This window comes from Anguilla rostrata, chromosome 2, assembly GCF_018555375.3.
Source record: "Anguilla rostrata isolate EN2019 chromosome 2, ASM1855537v3, whole genome shotgun sequence".
In the NCBI taxonomy this organism is placed as follows: domain Eukaryota; kingdom Metazoa; phylum Chordata; class Actinopteri; order Anguilliformes; family Anguillidae; genus Anguilla; species Anguilla rostrata.
This window is the reverse complement of record NC_057934.1, coordinates 20,299,794-20,317,100: the sequence shown is the minus strand read 5'-3', so window position 1 is coordinate 20,317,100 and position 17,307 is coordinate 20,299,794. Positions and strand designations below refer to the sequence as shown.

Sequence of the window (17,307 nt, the reverse complement as noted above, 5' to 3'; positions counted from 1 at the left end):
ATACACACGCACACACACACACGCGCATGCCCACTTGCACGAACAGATACACTCACACACACACACGCACACACTCCAAGACAGGCCTGCTAAATTTGTAATTACAACGCATAAGTCATCTGCCAGGTTGCAAGCTCCACAGCGGATACATAATTCATTTATGGCACAGTATTTTTTCCGGGTGCCGTTACTTAGCCATCCCCCCAGACTGTGGGCGTGTGAGGCTTGGCGCGGTCTGATTGCTTTTCATTACGGCGCTTTGCTCGCGCTAGCCTGGCGCGGTCCCCACCCGAAAAACAGACTCTTGAGCACAGCCGCCCCTCGCGCCTCCCCTGCCCCTGTTCCACCGCTTCGGTCGGCAAGCACTGCGGCGTTTTTCTGTCTGTTTAACCGAACGACGTGTACACACGGTAATGACCGTCTACTGTAAGAATCAAGCCGTGCTTATCCGGCTATGCTTATTTATGGACAATCAATAATACATGTTGCAAATGTAAGTCTGCCAGTTTGTGGGATTATTTTACCGGCAGTTATCTGAGCTCGGCTTGCCATTGAGAATTAACATTACACGCTGCTCATTGTGTACCCATCAAGATCCTCCATCATTGGAAATTTATACTACTTCAGAGCTGGAGTGCAGTGGACTAGCCCAGAAAGTGCTGGACCTGCACACTCGGAACATATTTTGTGTTACATTTTTCTCTGTGAATCGGCGTGATTTGATAAACCTATTCTAGTATGCAACTAAACAGCTGAATTGTGTTTAACCTCATGATAAATCTAAACGTGGTCCAAGGCACGAAATGTGATTCGGTTTGAAATGCGTTTTAAACACCAGGCAGTGCTCTGGTAAGTTTTTGCCTCACCTCACACTGGCAGGGTCAGGATTTAATTCTGAACTGTCACTCCACAACGGCTAATTCTTTAGCTGAATGAGCCACCCAGGAATAGCTGCAGAATGTGAAGCACCAACACAAGTCTACAGAATAATTAGCGGTGAATTACTGTACAGACTGCATTCTTTCCAAGTGATTAACTATGCTTTGCCGCTGAACATAATTGTCTTTTATAACTGAAGTGACTAATTTTAAGTGAAGTGACGGCCAGTAATCTCCCGATAAACATTTTCTGCCTTGCCTCAAAAAAACAAAAAAACTATTAAAACCATTTCAAGGACACTGACAAAGGGCTGTACTATGTAATTAATAACTCAGTTATTAGTCAAATGTTGATGAAGGAATGTTCTGTTGAGCAGGTTCATTCAGATGAAAAATTGTATCATGTTGTAAATCCGGCACAGGGTGTACCTCACCAAGCCGGTTCTCTGTGAAGGCGATTCAGTTCAGTCAAGACCACAACCGGTTAAAGCTTGCGGTTTAAACGGTTTTGGAAATGAAACCGCTGTGCCGGTGCGGCTCTTGTGGACAGCCGGGGAGCGGGGAAGGTCTAAATTAAAGTTTTGTTTTATTGCATATTTCCAAAAGGCTTGCCGTTGTTATGAAAGAGGCGTAACTGGGATCGATCAAGATTTTCCTTTGAGGGGCTTTAGCTATGTTCCTTTTCTCCGGTGTTGCTTCTCCATTATTAGTCTTTGGAAGTAAAGTGTCAGCTGTGCCGATGTGGTACAGAGCAGCAACTTTAATGAAGCCTCATGGCCTCCAGGCTCTTTCTGAACAGGGCTCTATCGATTAGTTTATGATTTATGCCACAGCCTTGTGCCTGAGCCAGTCTTAGTGACGGGTCATGTAAGGTTATTTGGGTTTTATTTTGGCTCTGTCGGTTTCTTATGGGGAGATAGAAGTAGATGTACGATGTGCGTCTGATGTCAAAATAAGAGCGTTGCCTTACTGTCACTGGATGTACATTAAATTAAAGGCATTAAAAAATTATTTTTTGAGGAACCGAGTCTTCCCCTCATATGCCTGTTCTTAAAAATGCTTGTGCTTACTTATGACTGCTCAGCTCTGTCTACTTTACATTGAAAGTATTGCCTCCCTTCCATTAATGTAAAAATGCAGCAATTTTATGTTTTTCGGAAATTTAATTAAGTGGCGTGACCAAGTGCTAAACAGTTTCAGTTGACATTTTTGCCAGAAACTCACGTTACTGACCTCTGGGACGTCCTGTAGCTAAGATAAAAGAATGGAACGTGAAAGCTGGTCATCTATTTAATCTTCAATAATGGCTGTGGTTCCAGTAAATGAAGGGTTTTAGATGTGTTCTTTCTCAAATCCAGGTCTTTTCCTTCACCTGGATTGGAGTGAATGAATGGTGATTTATTTTTTTATTTTATTTGTCATATCTGGAAGAGAGGAGTAGACATGGTCGTAGAATGGTTGTGCCATCACCATAGAAGCCAGAGAGGACCTTTGTCAACCATAATGCAAATTTGTAACAATATATAGTTAAGGCCCATGGTCATTACTTGCGATCCCTGCAGGATGTTGTGACATCACAACTATCTTATTCCTGGACTGGACTCAAGCAATGATTTTCCTCACCGTAAACACCAGTATTATTTTTCCCCTTCAGAAAAACATTTTGGCAAGTTCTACAATCAGAATTAACTTGTCAAATGTTGCAGCTGTATTGCAGCTGTAGCCATTGTAGCTGTCTGTAAATAATGCTTGCATTTGAGGGCTCAAATTGAGGTGGGAGTGTTTACCTCTGGAGTAGCCCCTGCTGAGTAAATGGTTTATGGTTTACAGTATGTAATGATGGAGGGTGTGAGAGATGGAGGGTGAGCCTTCATCCGGTAATGATGGTGCTACCACGTGCTGTCAGTCAGTTCGAAGCTGCGTATTCTGAAGGCTCAATTGGCAAACTAGAGCGCATCTGAAAGGATGTGTCCTTGTATATCTAATTGAATATTTAATTAAAGAATATCAGTGGAAAGATGGAGGGTGTTGACAGCCCATTGAGCCTAGTACAATAACCTGGCGATTACAACAGTTGAAAAATGGTAGGCATAAGTTACGCTCAAAGTCCACTAAGTGATTCTAAGCTCAGCATTGCCAAACAAAATATGTAAACCGAATACAAATTCAAGAGCATTCTTAGACAGCCGCCACACTCCCCCCTACCCCCTCGCCCCCAAAGTGCTTGACAAGAAGAGTCAAGGACTTTTATTCTTGGTCCACTAATAGGTGAATTAATTGCAACTCTGCTTCATTTCTGATTGGACGTCCTTACATATAAGGGGTGTAGCCACTGGTCAGGGACATGATTGCCAGTGCCTTGGCTCCACATGCTCCTCTTGTTGTTTTGTCCACCATTCATCACTCATATTGTAGGCATCTGAGCCAGTGGTTTGCAGAGACGTTCTATTGTGCAAAACAGCCCTGCCGTTTAGACAGTCGCAGATTACAGTCTTCTCTATTCGAAGGTTCTACTGCAGCAGAGGATATTCACAGTGTGTTTCTTTGAATAGAGCATACCACTGTGGAATGAAATTGAAATGATAGCATTGTTAAACCTTTCCTTTCCCTAAAGAAGCATGTTGAGAGTTTGACTTTAAACACATTTTCAGAATCTGTTCCACCAAACATTTGCCATTGTCATATAAGCCAAACAATAATTGAGCCTGTCTGAGGGTAGTATGGGGTATACTATCTCTCAGTTTTTTTCAGGAGGTACACAAAGCTTCAAAAGCAATTTTATAACTATTTTGATGCCTAGGGTAAGATTTCCCTATTGTGAAACACAGATTGTGTTCTGGTACATAAACAGAGAGAAGAAAAAAGACACGCGCACACATGCACGCACACAAGCATGCACACACACACACGCACACACAGGCATGCATAATGAAATCTGTATCTGGGTGACAGATGAAATGTTAAATATTTCCATCAGAAGTTTTTCTCTTTGGTGGGACTTGGGGATGTGGAGGCTGATGATTGATGGGTCTCAGTGCCAGGGTCTGCCTTTGTCTTTGTTGTGTTTTTCTGGTCCATGGCTTGGCAGGTATTAGTGAGCATCTCAAATGTGTTTATTTCTCCTGTTTATTAAAATCCCTTTTTATGATAGAACACAGGATCTTCCCTCCCCCAACCCCCCCCCCCCCCCCTTTACAGACTAGGAATCATATTGTTGAAACCCAGGCCAAGATTCATTCAGTCAACATTAAACCTTAACGTTGACCTGGATTCAGTCAACATTTGTTCTTAAATTTGGCCTGGATACAGATACTTCAGTGAATTAATTTAGGTGCTTTCTGAACCCACCACACTGTGCTTCTGAAGATAAATCTTGCATTTAACTGGATGTAAAAGTAAAGTAAAGAGCATTCTGGTTGAATCCAGGCCATAATGTCCAAAATGTTAAGAATATTTGAATGTTAGCAGGTGCAAAATCTTGCATTGGTATTAAAAAAGAAGGAATTTAGGAATTTAGCAGATGCTTATGCAAATATGTTTACACAGATTGCATTTTTACATACAACTAATTAATACAGCTGGAGATTTGAGGTGATGCAGGTTAACCGCTTTGCTCAATAGTGTAAAAACAAGTGCTCCAGCTGGGAATCAATCCCACAACATTTGAGTTATAAGCCCTTTTTCCAAAATAGTATACTTCATTTTTTAACAATATACTTTTATTCAATACCTCCATTAACTTCCCCACCCATGAAAATACGTCATTTATTACAAAAATATATTTACTACTAGTCTAACTCTAACCACTCAATCCAGATCAGGGTCGTGGTGGCAACAGGGCAAGCAGAGCAGTCCACACGTCCCTCATCCCCAGCGACTTCCTCCAAGTCCTCCCGGGGATCCCAAGACAAATACATGATACGCAATATATGATATATCAAAATGTTTATTATATGTGTAATAATTTGAAATCTATAGCCCAGTGTGTCTGATTAATGGTGACTGGTATGTTTTCTCAGTTATCCAGGATATTAGAGGCTTACTTTTGTCATGTAATAGAATCTAAGTCACCCAAATGTTGTACAGATGGAATTTTCCACATGAGTCTTAAAGTAGGTCAGATTGTGTGTTGCTTGCTATAAACATGACCGTAAAATTCCGCTTCATTTTTACCTTGCACATGTTGTATGAAACCTGCTACTCTTTTCTTGCTGGTTAGGAGAACAGAAATTAGAAATCAGAATTGAAGTGAGATATACAGTGTGTTTAATAGCCCAGTGCTTTACCTGTAGTTTGAAAATTACCCACCACATTTGAAGTTCCAGTTCAATATTTCTTTAAGCAGACAATGTGGAGCAGCCGTTGATTTTGCTGGTCTTGTTATGTTTGAGCAGGGATTCCATGGTGTATGCTCCCCAGTTGTTAAGGCTGTGGCTTTCTCTCTGATACAATCCTTCTACCTCTGCACTGCACCAGAGATGAATCCCACCTGGAATGTCTTAAAACAACCTACGCTGCCTTGCCGTAGTGTGTGTGTGTGTGAGTGCGTAGCTGAGGCTACTGTCATGAAAATCCACGGTTTTCTATCCTCTCATACATACATGCTACCCTGTTGAAATGCAGAAATTAGAAGAAGTGTATGAAGCACATCTTTGCTGTGCTCTTGTCTGCAGAAGAACATAAGAATAATAAGTATTCTTGGTGCAGTTGTGGCCCGGCTGTACGGACTGCCCTCTGCCTGTCTGACAGGAGGCAAATCTCCCGTTCTTAACCTCTGGAAGCTTCCGCAGCAGTGAGACAGCCTGTCTTCAAATGGACGTTACTCATCCCTGGCTCTGGCAGGGCAATCAGTCATCCCTGCTCTGCGAGGGGATAATGAAATCCTGCTCCTTCCTGTTATTCTGGTGTTGCTTTTCCTTCACTCAGTAAACAAAGGGTCATGATTACGCCGGTGATCTGACTCAAACGCTCAGATAACTACAGTTCTTTTATGGTCAGAAGGCTAGGGGTCAGTGCATTTTCATCAATTGATTTCCTTGCCGTTCTTTTTTTCTGACAACAGGGATCATATGTCAATTTCTCTTAGTTGGAATCAACCCTGTGCTGTGTGCATTGTAAATTTTCTTTTTCTTTCTTTCTTTCTTTTTTTTTTTTTTTTGTTATGTAGGGGTTTCGTTTTTTCCCCATAATCTCATACGCGGAAGAAATATCAGCATCCGTCTCCGCTCCTGTATGAAAACCGTTGCGTTTTTAATAGTAATAATTAATAATTTACACCGCACTCTGCAGCAGCGCGCAGAGGCTGTGAATTTGCTGGATAAATGCAGTCCCGCATGGTGGCGTTACTTCGGTTTCGACCCCATGGTGTGAAAAGAGGGAAACGGGGTTAACTTTCCGTCCGCTAGCCCAAAATTCAAGCCCCTCTTCCTTTGCACCTCTCTGGTTCAGTGTGGACGGAGAGAATCTATCCTCCCCAACGTGCCCTGGAAGGACACAAAGGTTTTAAAGTGAAGGAAAAGTAGGACAATGGTCCGCCATTTTGGCCTGCCTGCACCTTCTCGCATGCTGTAATTACCCCAAGTCAGATTTAATGCCATTGTTCGCATGTTAGATGTAGAGCTGTGGGCTGTTCCCCAAGGAGTATGTTGAGGAGGCGTGGGGGGTTTTGGGGGGTGTTATGCCTCTCATCTTTTCTCCCCCCCCCCCTCCAAAAAGAAAAAAAATCCTCCCACAGAGCCCCCTGCAACAGCCGCTCCACTCCTGGTTCAGCTGAGAAAACGATTGGCCAGCAAGAGTCAGGTGATCTGACAAGACCTGCTTGCCTCCCTCTTCTCTCTCTCTGTCTCTCTCTCTCTCTCATTCCCTCCATTTCTTTCTCTCTCTGTCTTCTCTCTATCTTTTCTCCCCGCCCATCTCTCTCTCTCGCTCTCTCTTTCTCTCTCTCATTCTCTCTCCCTCTCTCTCTCTCTCTCTCGCTCCTACTCTCTCGTGTGCGAGACACTGATAGGTTCCGCTGATGCGCAGGCAGTTTTATCTGGCTCATCTCTTAGCCAGAGATAGAGGAGAAGAGTTTTCTCTCTCCCTTTTTTTTTTAAAGACACTATCGATTTCAGAGGATGAAGTGAGCTTCCTCCCCCTGTCCTTCCTCTAAGAGCTGAGACAGAGAGCAGAGAACTCAGGATCTGACAAGAGGGGAGGCAGACAGGGTTAGCAGGCAGCCATGGATGCGAGGTGGCACTGTACATCGTCCCAGGTAGCTGCTTTTACACAGTCTTTCACATACTCAGCCATTGCAGCATGCACGCCACTTTTTAATGATTTATTTTCTTTCAGAGCCTTGCAACTGTGTATACATTCGGTATAGACATTACAGATCTTCCTCGCCGTGAATTAGACCTGTACCGGTGTGCAGGGACAGAGGGAGAGAGAAAAAGAGCTAGACAGAGAGAGAGAGGGAGAGAGAGGGAAAGAAAGGAGTCGAGAAATGGAGAGGGAGGAAGTGCATGAAATGCAGAATTCTGTTGGTGTGCAGAAGTATTGTTTTTTCTTTGTGTTGGTTTGGAGATGGCAACAGCGGCCGTTCCCTTCTAAAACACTGGCTTGCATGGCTCACGATGCTGTTGTTACTGCACTCCTGATGTCTGCAAGCGGAATCGCTTTTAGTTTTTACATGGCATGCAGTTTTATATATTCACTTATTTATTCATTCATTCATTCATTCATTTATTTTAATAAGTTCTGCCTTCACTGTTAGCAACTGTACAATGTTTGGTGGCGGTAATATTATACCATATCTTGTAAAAAGGGTTTTGTCAGAATGTATTTGTTCCGTGTTAGGGAGGGTTGTAAATATTGGAGGGAACCACCATGTGTGGAGGGGGCAGTGATGGGCTCGACCCTGTGCCCGGGACCAGCGGCTTCTAACGCTCTCTGCCCTCATGCTCATAGCATAGGGAGCGCTGTTCTTCTTCATCTGTCTCCATTCTCCTTTCTTTCTTTCTGTCTGTTGGGGTTTTCATCCCTCAATTCTTTCCGTACCCCGTCGGGCTCAGTTAGCTCATCGTGCGATTGGTTTCTCGACTCCTACAGGAGGAGGAGGGCACGAGAGGGAGAAGGAAAGAGACGGAGTGAGAGAAATGCTGAGGGAGATGGAAAGAGATTCGAGTCTTTGGGCTATTTTTGGGGTTGAATACAATTCATCAGAGGTTTCCTTTAAAAAAGAAAAAAAGAAAACGTAACCACCTGACTCTGATGTGGGCCTCAGGTGCGCTGGGACAGCTCGTTAAAAGCGGTCGGCAAAATTTCTCCAGGGCAGGATGCCACCGAACAGCCTTCCGGTGCTCTCACATCGCTTGCTTTTGTGCAGGTTCAGCGAAAGTCACATACAAGAAAGCAGCGTATCGCGTAAATGCTGGACCACAGGTGCATAGTTTGGACAACTGGACTGTTTACGAGAAAGCTCGTGGAATTGACAACTTACCTTTTCAAGTCCGTTTTTATAGAAAGAGAGCAATACTGTTTGATCGGTCTCATGTTGTTTTGATAAGGTTTTTTTTTTTTTTTTCTGGGAGGGGTGGGGGGTGGGTGATGTCCTGTTGTGATGTTATCTACACAGATGTACATCAGCCTGCCTATTATTCTGACCTCAAGTACACTCATGCAGAAGTCCTTTTCCAGAGCAGAATAATTAGCAAAGTTCATCGGGCCTTTGTTTAAGGGTTTAACAGCATCATCCAACCTAGGATTTAAACATACAACCCCCTGGTAATAACTTTAATAACAGATATTTAACCATCCAGCTGCACTAATGATAATATAGGTTAGCCAGGCAATACTCTGTCAGGAACACATATTTATGTCTATGCTTGGACATTTTTAATTAGGGTAAATTACATCTCTAACATAAACTTCAGAAGGGCAAAGTACTCATATTTTAAGCAGCCTCCAGTGGTAAGGTTTTATTTGTTCATAGCCGCTGGATCATGATGCATTTATCTTCAACGAGCATAACGTGGCTTAAATTCTAATATCAGTATCCAATAGTAATATTCTGCCAGCTGGACTGAAGGCTAAGAGCAATGCATCCCATGAGAGATGATTTGTAAAATTAAATGGGGGGTGTGGGAGGTGGCAAGAGATTGATGTTTTACTGTTTCTGCACTGAGGGCTGAGAAGACAGGTTGAGCTCACTGTCAATTTGGAAGTTTAATCATCATTGAAAGTCACGTATGGTCAATGGACTGGCATGAGTTCCTTACCCCTGTCACACATGCATGCTACACGTACACAAGCACACGCACACACACACACACACTCGCATACACGCACACACATACACCCACACATTTATACAGTTCTACATGTACTTACATGCACACTGATACACACTACCACAGACTCTCAGACACACACATATAGTACTTGGACACGCACATACAGTACAAGCACGCGGAAAAAATGCACACACACGTATGTATGTACACACATCCACTCACGCACACGCGTTCATATAATGCACATGCACATACATGCACACATGGATGTATACTTCCACAGACTCACAGACACACACATGCAGTACTTGGAAACACATACAAACACACAAATACATGCCTGTATGTATGTACATGCACTCAGACACACACATACACACACACTAAGGGCAGCACATGCCCATCACAAAGCCCCCTGCTGTACAGAATTGTATTTATAGAACCTTGTTTCTATTTCACAATTTTAACGGAAAACAGCAAATGGACTCAGGTGCGAGGTGCCAACTTTGAGGTGTGATTCATAGACCATGTCAGAGCTGCCAATGAATAAATCAATGAATATCCCTACAGTCTGTCACGGAAGATTACTGTGTGCTTGGCTCACAGTTAGACCAGCACTTACAGTATGGTGCCTACATTGCAGTCCGATACATGGGCAAAGTCACAGCTACTGTAAACCAGCGCACCCATTTCTTTGCCTTGTTTTTTTTTTTCATACTTATACTGTATGCCTGAAAATACTGCATTGCATCAAATGTTTCTTTTTTTATCCTTGGTTTTCCAAACTAGCTCTCCACTGTGTGGGAAGAACGAGTCGGCTCTAACTCAAGGAAATCATGAATTCATGAATAATCACTGGCTGATTAATACTGTATATGGTTAAATGAAGCTGAGCTCTTTGATGCTCCTGCTCTGCGTCTGGAGAGCAGTGGAAGAAGACGACTTTGGGGCATTAGAAAAGAAGAAAAACTAAAACCTCAATAAAAGGGGGAAGAAAAATCAATGCTCCCTCTCTCAGATGGAGGAATGCCTTCCTTATTAAATGCCCCCTCGACTGCCACTAATGACTCCTGTTGCCATAGCAGCAGCAAGACACAAATGGAACATTTTTGTCACGTTCATAAAAAGTTGATGCAATACCAACAGTCACTCCATCGGTGCGATTTTAAAAAGGATCGCTGCTAGCATTGTGGCTTTATTTATTTATTTTTTGGTGACTCTATCGACAAATTTTCCAGGTGACTCAATAGCTGGCTACTTTCTTGGGACCTTGATACTGGCTGGACGGTCCTGTATCCCCCATATCACCCCATGTGGTTATTACAGAAGGGAAACTGAAGGGATGGTGGTTCAACCGTACCATAGTACAGAGGTGTTGGTCGTGTCCTCTGGCTCTTTAAAAGTACCTGCAGAGGTTTGTTATCTTTTAAATTCAAGCTCAGATACACCCAGTAAAACCAGAGCTCAATTGCCAGATGGCTATGCGTGTGCACGTGCACAACGGTGTTTGATGTAGCATGTGTCTGTATGTGGGCAGAGTATGGCACTGACCAAGTCCCTGTTGGAAATTATTAGGTTAGCGGCATAATTGAAGCAATTAAGAGCACAAATGTGCTCCCCTTGTACTCGTAAAATTTTGATCAATGCCCATTCTTATCCCCATTCTTCTACTTCTGTCTTACTCGTTTTAGTTTGCTTCTGCCTACTTCTACTGCCTTTCCATGCATCCGGTGGTCACCCTGTCTGAACCTGTTTGTGGTGATTGGGTCTGAACTGCTTTCCTTTAGATTTTTACAGTTATGGCTGCTTTCTGGCGTTCTGTAGATACAAGCTGTTGCTCTTTGATCACATGGAAGAGGGAGGTTTCACCACTCCCAAGATAACAGTCTATGACCTACTTCCTCTAATAAGGAAATGCCCTGGTGCAGTCTGAGGTGGCGTACACATATTACTGCACACAAAACACGTACTGCATTCACACACATACTAAAAACACACAGTACCATACACACATACAATCTCCCTCTCTCTCCCGCTTTCCTACTCTCTTGTATATAAGAGACTGATAGGTTCTGCTGATGCCCAGGCAGTTTTTAACAAAAAGATGACGAAAGAATATTATAAACATTACTAGAAACTTTTGCATCCATGTGCAGAAAAGCACAGCCAAGTGTGACATGGGCATTGTATAGTATTAGTTAGGGCATTGCATGGTAAGGGCATCTCATGGTAAGGGAATGTTATGGTTTGGGCATCTCATGGTCTAAATGGTGGATAGGCATGTTTGCTTGGAAAGGCACCTTTTTTGTTTCTAAATTAACTTATATCCATATAACCACAAGATCAGTACCTCCAAGCACAGCAGAAAATATGTAAATTAAGTTGATAACTTGTCTCTTTGACTTCTTTTTAGCAGGCATTGAAACTAGTACAGTGCCCATTTTGCCTTTAGCATTGTTATTCGCTGCTGATGGAAACATGATGTAATCTCGCTGAGTTCTGGCTGTCCCGTCGGTCTTCGTCTCCTCACTCCGCCCATCCCCCTCCCCCACACATGCCACTCTGTCATATACGATCACCGATCGCAGTGTCCAAAAACCATTTCGCCATCAACATCAAACAGAGTCGGCGACAATGCAAATGAGCAGATGAAAAAAGACAGGAGTGGAGATACCTACCATCAGAGAAAAATCACTCACACACACACCCACACACACACACACTCACAAACACGCACGCACACATACACACACATGCATGCACACACACACAGCTGCTCTGAACATGTATGAATGAAGAACATCTGCTTGCTACATGATTATGAAGAACAACCATTTATGGGCTTGGCAGTCTGTGAGGAGACAAAAGCAGATCTGCTGTTTTATGTCTGCAGTGAATTAGTTATTTGTATCCATGCAACCCAAACTTACAGTTTATTTATATATTACACAAGTACTGAGTAACACGCATGCACGCACGCACACACACACAAACACAAACACACACAATTCCTTTCCAGGAATTAAATTTTAGTCCAGGTACTAGAAAAGGTATACAGCGTGTAATGTGCTAATCTGAATTTGTGTAGCACGTATTCATATAGAAGATTGAGAAAATAGTTATTTTTTAAAATCGCATTAAACGGCAGGCCCTTAATTGGATTCTTCGTGTTGTTTAATTGTTGTGCGAGCGGAATTTGTGTTGGCATGGAAACGGCCACCCTCATTCTCACCTAGCGGATCACCCAGCAGGCATCTGTATCTGTGCGGCTCTGTGACAGCAGCGCAGCCATGGAAACACATCGACCCAAAGTGCTCCTGGGGCATCGGGTCATGCCAGCGGAGTCACACTGACCACTGTCTCCACTGGGCGATTCACAATCTGTTGCTGGGGAGTGACACTTTGTACACCCCGTGGACACCAAGGTTTGAATTGCCACTCTTTACAAGTCACCAGTATGAACCTCTCGACCACAGCTCTGCCATAAGACACTCAGTAAAACTACTGGCGACAGTTTATTTTAACTATACACCATAAAGCGGAATAATGCCCGTTAAACATTAAAGAGGGGTGAAAAATCAGCGGCTCCGTTCCCTTTGCAAACCCCGCCTCGCTCTGTCTCTCTCTTATGGATGAATGGGCTGGTTCGTTAGCCGACCCGATTAGCGTGGGCTTCGCCCCCTCAGGCTGCGCGAGAGGAGCCAATGAAATCTATTTTGTCGCTTCGGCGTACCGCATACCGGGGGGCGGAGACCGACTGTCAGCTCGGCCGCATTCCGCAGCCGGGGTTTGAGGGATCGGGACAGCCAATCGGGATGCCCGGCAGCCCGTGGACTCCCACTGAGGGTCAGGCGAGCGAGGGACCAGGACCACGAGAGCCGCGCTCCGTCAACATCGGCGACTTCCGCGTGAGCGAGAGCATCCAGGTTGCGTTTGCGAGCTCGTCGGTCACGTTGTTTTTGGACGCCATCTTTTTTGCGTCGGTCCTGAGAGCGCGTCCATGGCTTTCTTTTTTCCTCTACCGACTACCGGCATACAGGCAAGAGTCCCTGCTCGGCTCTGTATTTGTGCTGATGTGCTTTGTGAGTTGCTGTGTATTTTATGTGAGTTTGGCTGTGAGTGAAGCAGATATTCATGTTTTCTGGGTTCGGTCTTCAATAAATCATGAAATGAGAAGCATGCACAATAAATATGGCGGGAATGCATTTTCCTCAGAGGAAAACTCATATATTAAAGTTCTCTGCATTTCCCATGCATAATGTATGTGCGCATTTCTGTGAAAACAGTATTTCGCGAAACTTTCTGCATTTTCATCAATATCTTAGATATTAGTGAATCTTTCTCCACTAGAAAACTGGAATAGACATAACAATTTTATGTATTGTTCAGTTTTTTGTTTACATGTGTGCGTATGCACCTTGTGTCACTTCTGTTGTTCTGGATTTCTTCTGTATGAGGAGAAAGAAGTCACCCGTGGGAATTAACCAAAAATTGTGCTATGACAGTAGAAAGTTGTGTAGTGCAGTACGTGCAAGCGGAAACGATGGCGACCTTGGCACTGTGCCACGGTGACAGTTTGGATTTAAGAGAGAGAGCAAACACCTTTCTGCATTCGTTTCTCTAGTAATGCACAATTGATTTAAAACGGGCCGTCCTTTCCTGTGGAGGGAACATTAAAACCACCAAGTGACAGATAGGCTGATGGATGGACAAAGAGGTCAGTCAATTTAGCCACTATGATGCTTTGTCCTTGACTGTGAGCAATTGATTCGAGCGGGTATTTCTTCATCTGTGCGTTCACATATTGACTTATGTGCTTGTTTTGATCCATGGCAGTGGAGTAAACTCAATGAAACTTCACTTTATTCTGCTGCTTGTTATTGAGAGTGCTAAACTCAAGATGATACGGAAAGATATATTGTCGCTTTTTAGAACTTGATTGAAATCGATTTCCTTTTCACAAATAATTATTTGGTCGCGTTTCTCATTTCTCTGAAGGCTGCTGGACCACATTCTTGAGGGATCGGAGGCACTGCAGTGTCAATTAATTGGCAATCAAGCACACTGCTAATTTACTGCGATTAATCATTTTTAAATTTGAGCTTTGCATTGAGGAAGAACGTGAAGTCGTTTCGTTCTTCCATTAGGGAAAGACTGTCAAAAGAGGCACACATAATCCTCCTGCAGTGGTTCCCCTGTAACATCTTCATCCGCTCCAGCAGTTCTCTATCATGATCAAGAGAGTAGTGCATTAAATATTTAGACAAGAAAGAGACAAAAAACTAGGCATATCATAGTAGAAAAGCTAATGATGATAGCTGTGTTTATATTTCCCTCCATTTTGCAATGTTTGAACTGCAAGTTTTCCAAGGGCGAGAGAAAATATTCAGTTGTTTCTACCCTTATTTGCTCTGGGATTTCTCGTTGTTTTAATTCCTTCTAATACACAACCTTTGTCAGAGACGTATGACAATCTCGTTATATAAAGGTATTTCAAAATTGATTGATTATACAGCGTGATCTGAATATGATCCTGTATGGAGGTATGCAATTTCTTTCTAGGCTGATTTATAATCACCTCCTGCTGATGGAGTTGCTGTTTGGGTGAGGAAGGGAAAATAGTAACTGACACAAAGTACGTTGAGCACTTTGTTGGCAGATGTACTGCATGGGGAGTTGCTTATGCGTGTGACAGTCAGATAGAGATGATTCTCTGAAGGTGATAAAATCTGGCAGGCAGTGCTGCTAACACACTGAGAGGTGAGACAAGGGCCCTCAGAGAGCATCCTACATTCCATGGCACTTTGTCATCATTACAAGTGGACCTGAAGACGTAGCGGTCAAGTCATATCCGCACTAATACAGCACCACGTCTTGGCTAGTATTTCTCATAAACATATAAGAAAGATTTGTCTTTGGAAGACTGTCTGAAGAGGTTTGGCTTTGTTTGTTTATTATTATTATTATTATCTGTTTATGTAATCAATGTATTAATTGATCAGATTAGCTAATACTTTTATTTATTAATTTCTGATAAACATTTAAACATCTTTTTAATGTGAATTTTTTACACTTAAAATACATTTTTCAACACTTTAAATGCATAGTGTAGTTGCTGCTTTTGATAAAAAGGGAGTAGCACAAAAGCATCAACATCTGGGATGTTAAATCTGCTGGCATTGCATTAGCTGCTAAAAATGGAAGGATAACAACCCCTCAAGAGGCATTTACATTGACATTGTTGTCAGAGTTTAGTTGCATAAGGAAACATGACTGAAATAAATAATGAATGTGCACTGTCTGTATTGTAACCAGTGCTTTTCACTTCAGGGTAGCGTAACTACTGCACATCATCACCTGAAAGCACAGCATCCTTTCATAGCTCTCATTACCAGCCAGTTAAGTGAAAATGGTGATGGGTAAACAGCCCATCTGTCAACTAGAGTGACAGGATGTAATGTTCAAACGTTGTTGCAGTTTCAAGTCAACAGAGTGTGCTTACTTAAAAGAAAAGGGCACTTACCAACCCAACTTGAGTCTGGATTTCATGAAATGGCCAGCCAAATAACCATCTGAAGACAGGGGTTAGAAGCTATACTGCTAGTGTTTGTTCCAATAAATATTTCTATTAAAATTAGTATTTAACTGTACTGCTTAATTTAACACTATCTGTTAACTAATGGTTTTAATCGGGTTGAAGCTTCTTCTTCTTCTTCTTCTTCTTCTTCTTCTTCTTCTTCTTCTTCTTCTTATTATTATTATTAGGGAGCCAAGGTTTGCATTCTATTGCATTCTTTGGTATTATTATTATGCTTTGTTCTGCCACTTGTTTCAGTTCTAGCAATACCACTTGGTTGTTTTTTTACAGATCTAGGCACAGATTCAGCGATTTCGGACACATCCCTACCCTGAAATGGAATTGAAATGTGTTTGCTTGTGTTAGAAAAGCATTGGAGATTGTTAAACACTGTAAATAGCAATTACTGTACACATACAAGGGTGGAAATAATTATTTTTTTATCAGCTGTGGTGTAGATATTGTAAATAATGTATTAAGTCTAAATCTGTTACAAGCCTGCTTTTGTAGTGTGTTTTATGGTCCCTTAATGGGTTTGCGAGAGGGAAACGAGCAGAGAGAGAGAGAGAGAGAGAGAGAGAGAAATGCAATATGCGATGGACAGAGGGAAAGGACATAACAATTGCAGGCTTTCCTGCCATTAGCAAATTGCAAGCACGTGCATGAATTGAACCCCAAAAGAATCCTCTCACTACTGAAACCACACTGTAGCCTCAAAAACTACACAAACAAAACACATTGCTGTATCACCCAAAATTACCTCACACTTTTGCACACCGCATAACCCAAAACCACATTGAACTGGTCAAAATTGCATTACACCCACCACACTTACTTTTCTGACCAAAAGCATGCTGCACCAAAACAAAACTATGTTTTGTTGCCCAAAACCACACTGCGCTATCCAAAGCCATAATGCTCAAACTCTAGAGGTTTATATTTAAGATTTTTATATCTTAAAGATTAAAGATTTATTTTAAGGAAAATTTCATATGAAATATTGAACAGGACTCTGTAGTTATGAGCTAATGCCCTTCCAATTATAAATATTGCTGCTTCTAGCCATTTCATGAAATGATGTTGGCTTATTGCTAAAGCTAGTTTTTAGTTATACAGTGTTTCCTATGGAAATGAAAGAAAAGAACATTCAAGAAAATAGTAAATTTAAATATCATTCATATGAAAGAACACTCAATGTATGCTGCCAGTGACTAGCTTTGTTTACATTACATCATTTCCAAATCTAAGATGAATTTGGAGAATTGCACAAGGCTGTGATTTTCTCACTTCAAAAAAACTTTGAATCATGTACTTGTGTAACTTATTGCATTTCCCCACACACTGTCAAGTCAGTTCCAGAAACAGACTTTCTCTAAAATGCAAATGCATCATTGCAGAGGAATACCACAAACAACTGAGGGCTCCATTCAGATGGGTTTCCTAATGGCCACAATTATCAAGGTATATTAAGTCCAAGCAATTTAAAGCTACTGTTTTAATACAAAAAGGGTTTGTCTATTTTTTTTTCCTGGTCAACACTGTTCCTTTGGTTTGTTACTCACCTTCTGACCTTCACCTC

General features: G+C 42.3%; 1 protein-coding gene across 22 annotated transcripts in view; it reads left to right on the top strand.

The window, feature by feature from the left end:
* Window positions 1-17,307, top strand: part of nrxn1a (neurexin 1a) — a 252,478-nt gene that overhangs the window by 230,486 nt on the left and 4,685 nt on the right. Inside the window, exon 1 of one of the 22 annotated variants that reach the window (XM_064321132.1) lies at window positions 6,759-7,131. The exons of 20 other annotated variants lie outside the window; for them this stretch is intronic. In XM_064321132.1, the coding sequence (XP_064177202.1) occupies window positions 7,099-7,131 (33 nt within the window). In that variant the 5' untranslated portion in view covers window positions 6,759-7,098. Of the gene's footprint in view, window positions 1-6,758; window positions 7,132-17,307 lie in introns of those variants that run through there. One more of the 22 variants, XM_064321130.1, reaches the window with a different exon arrangement.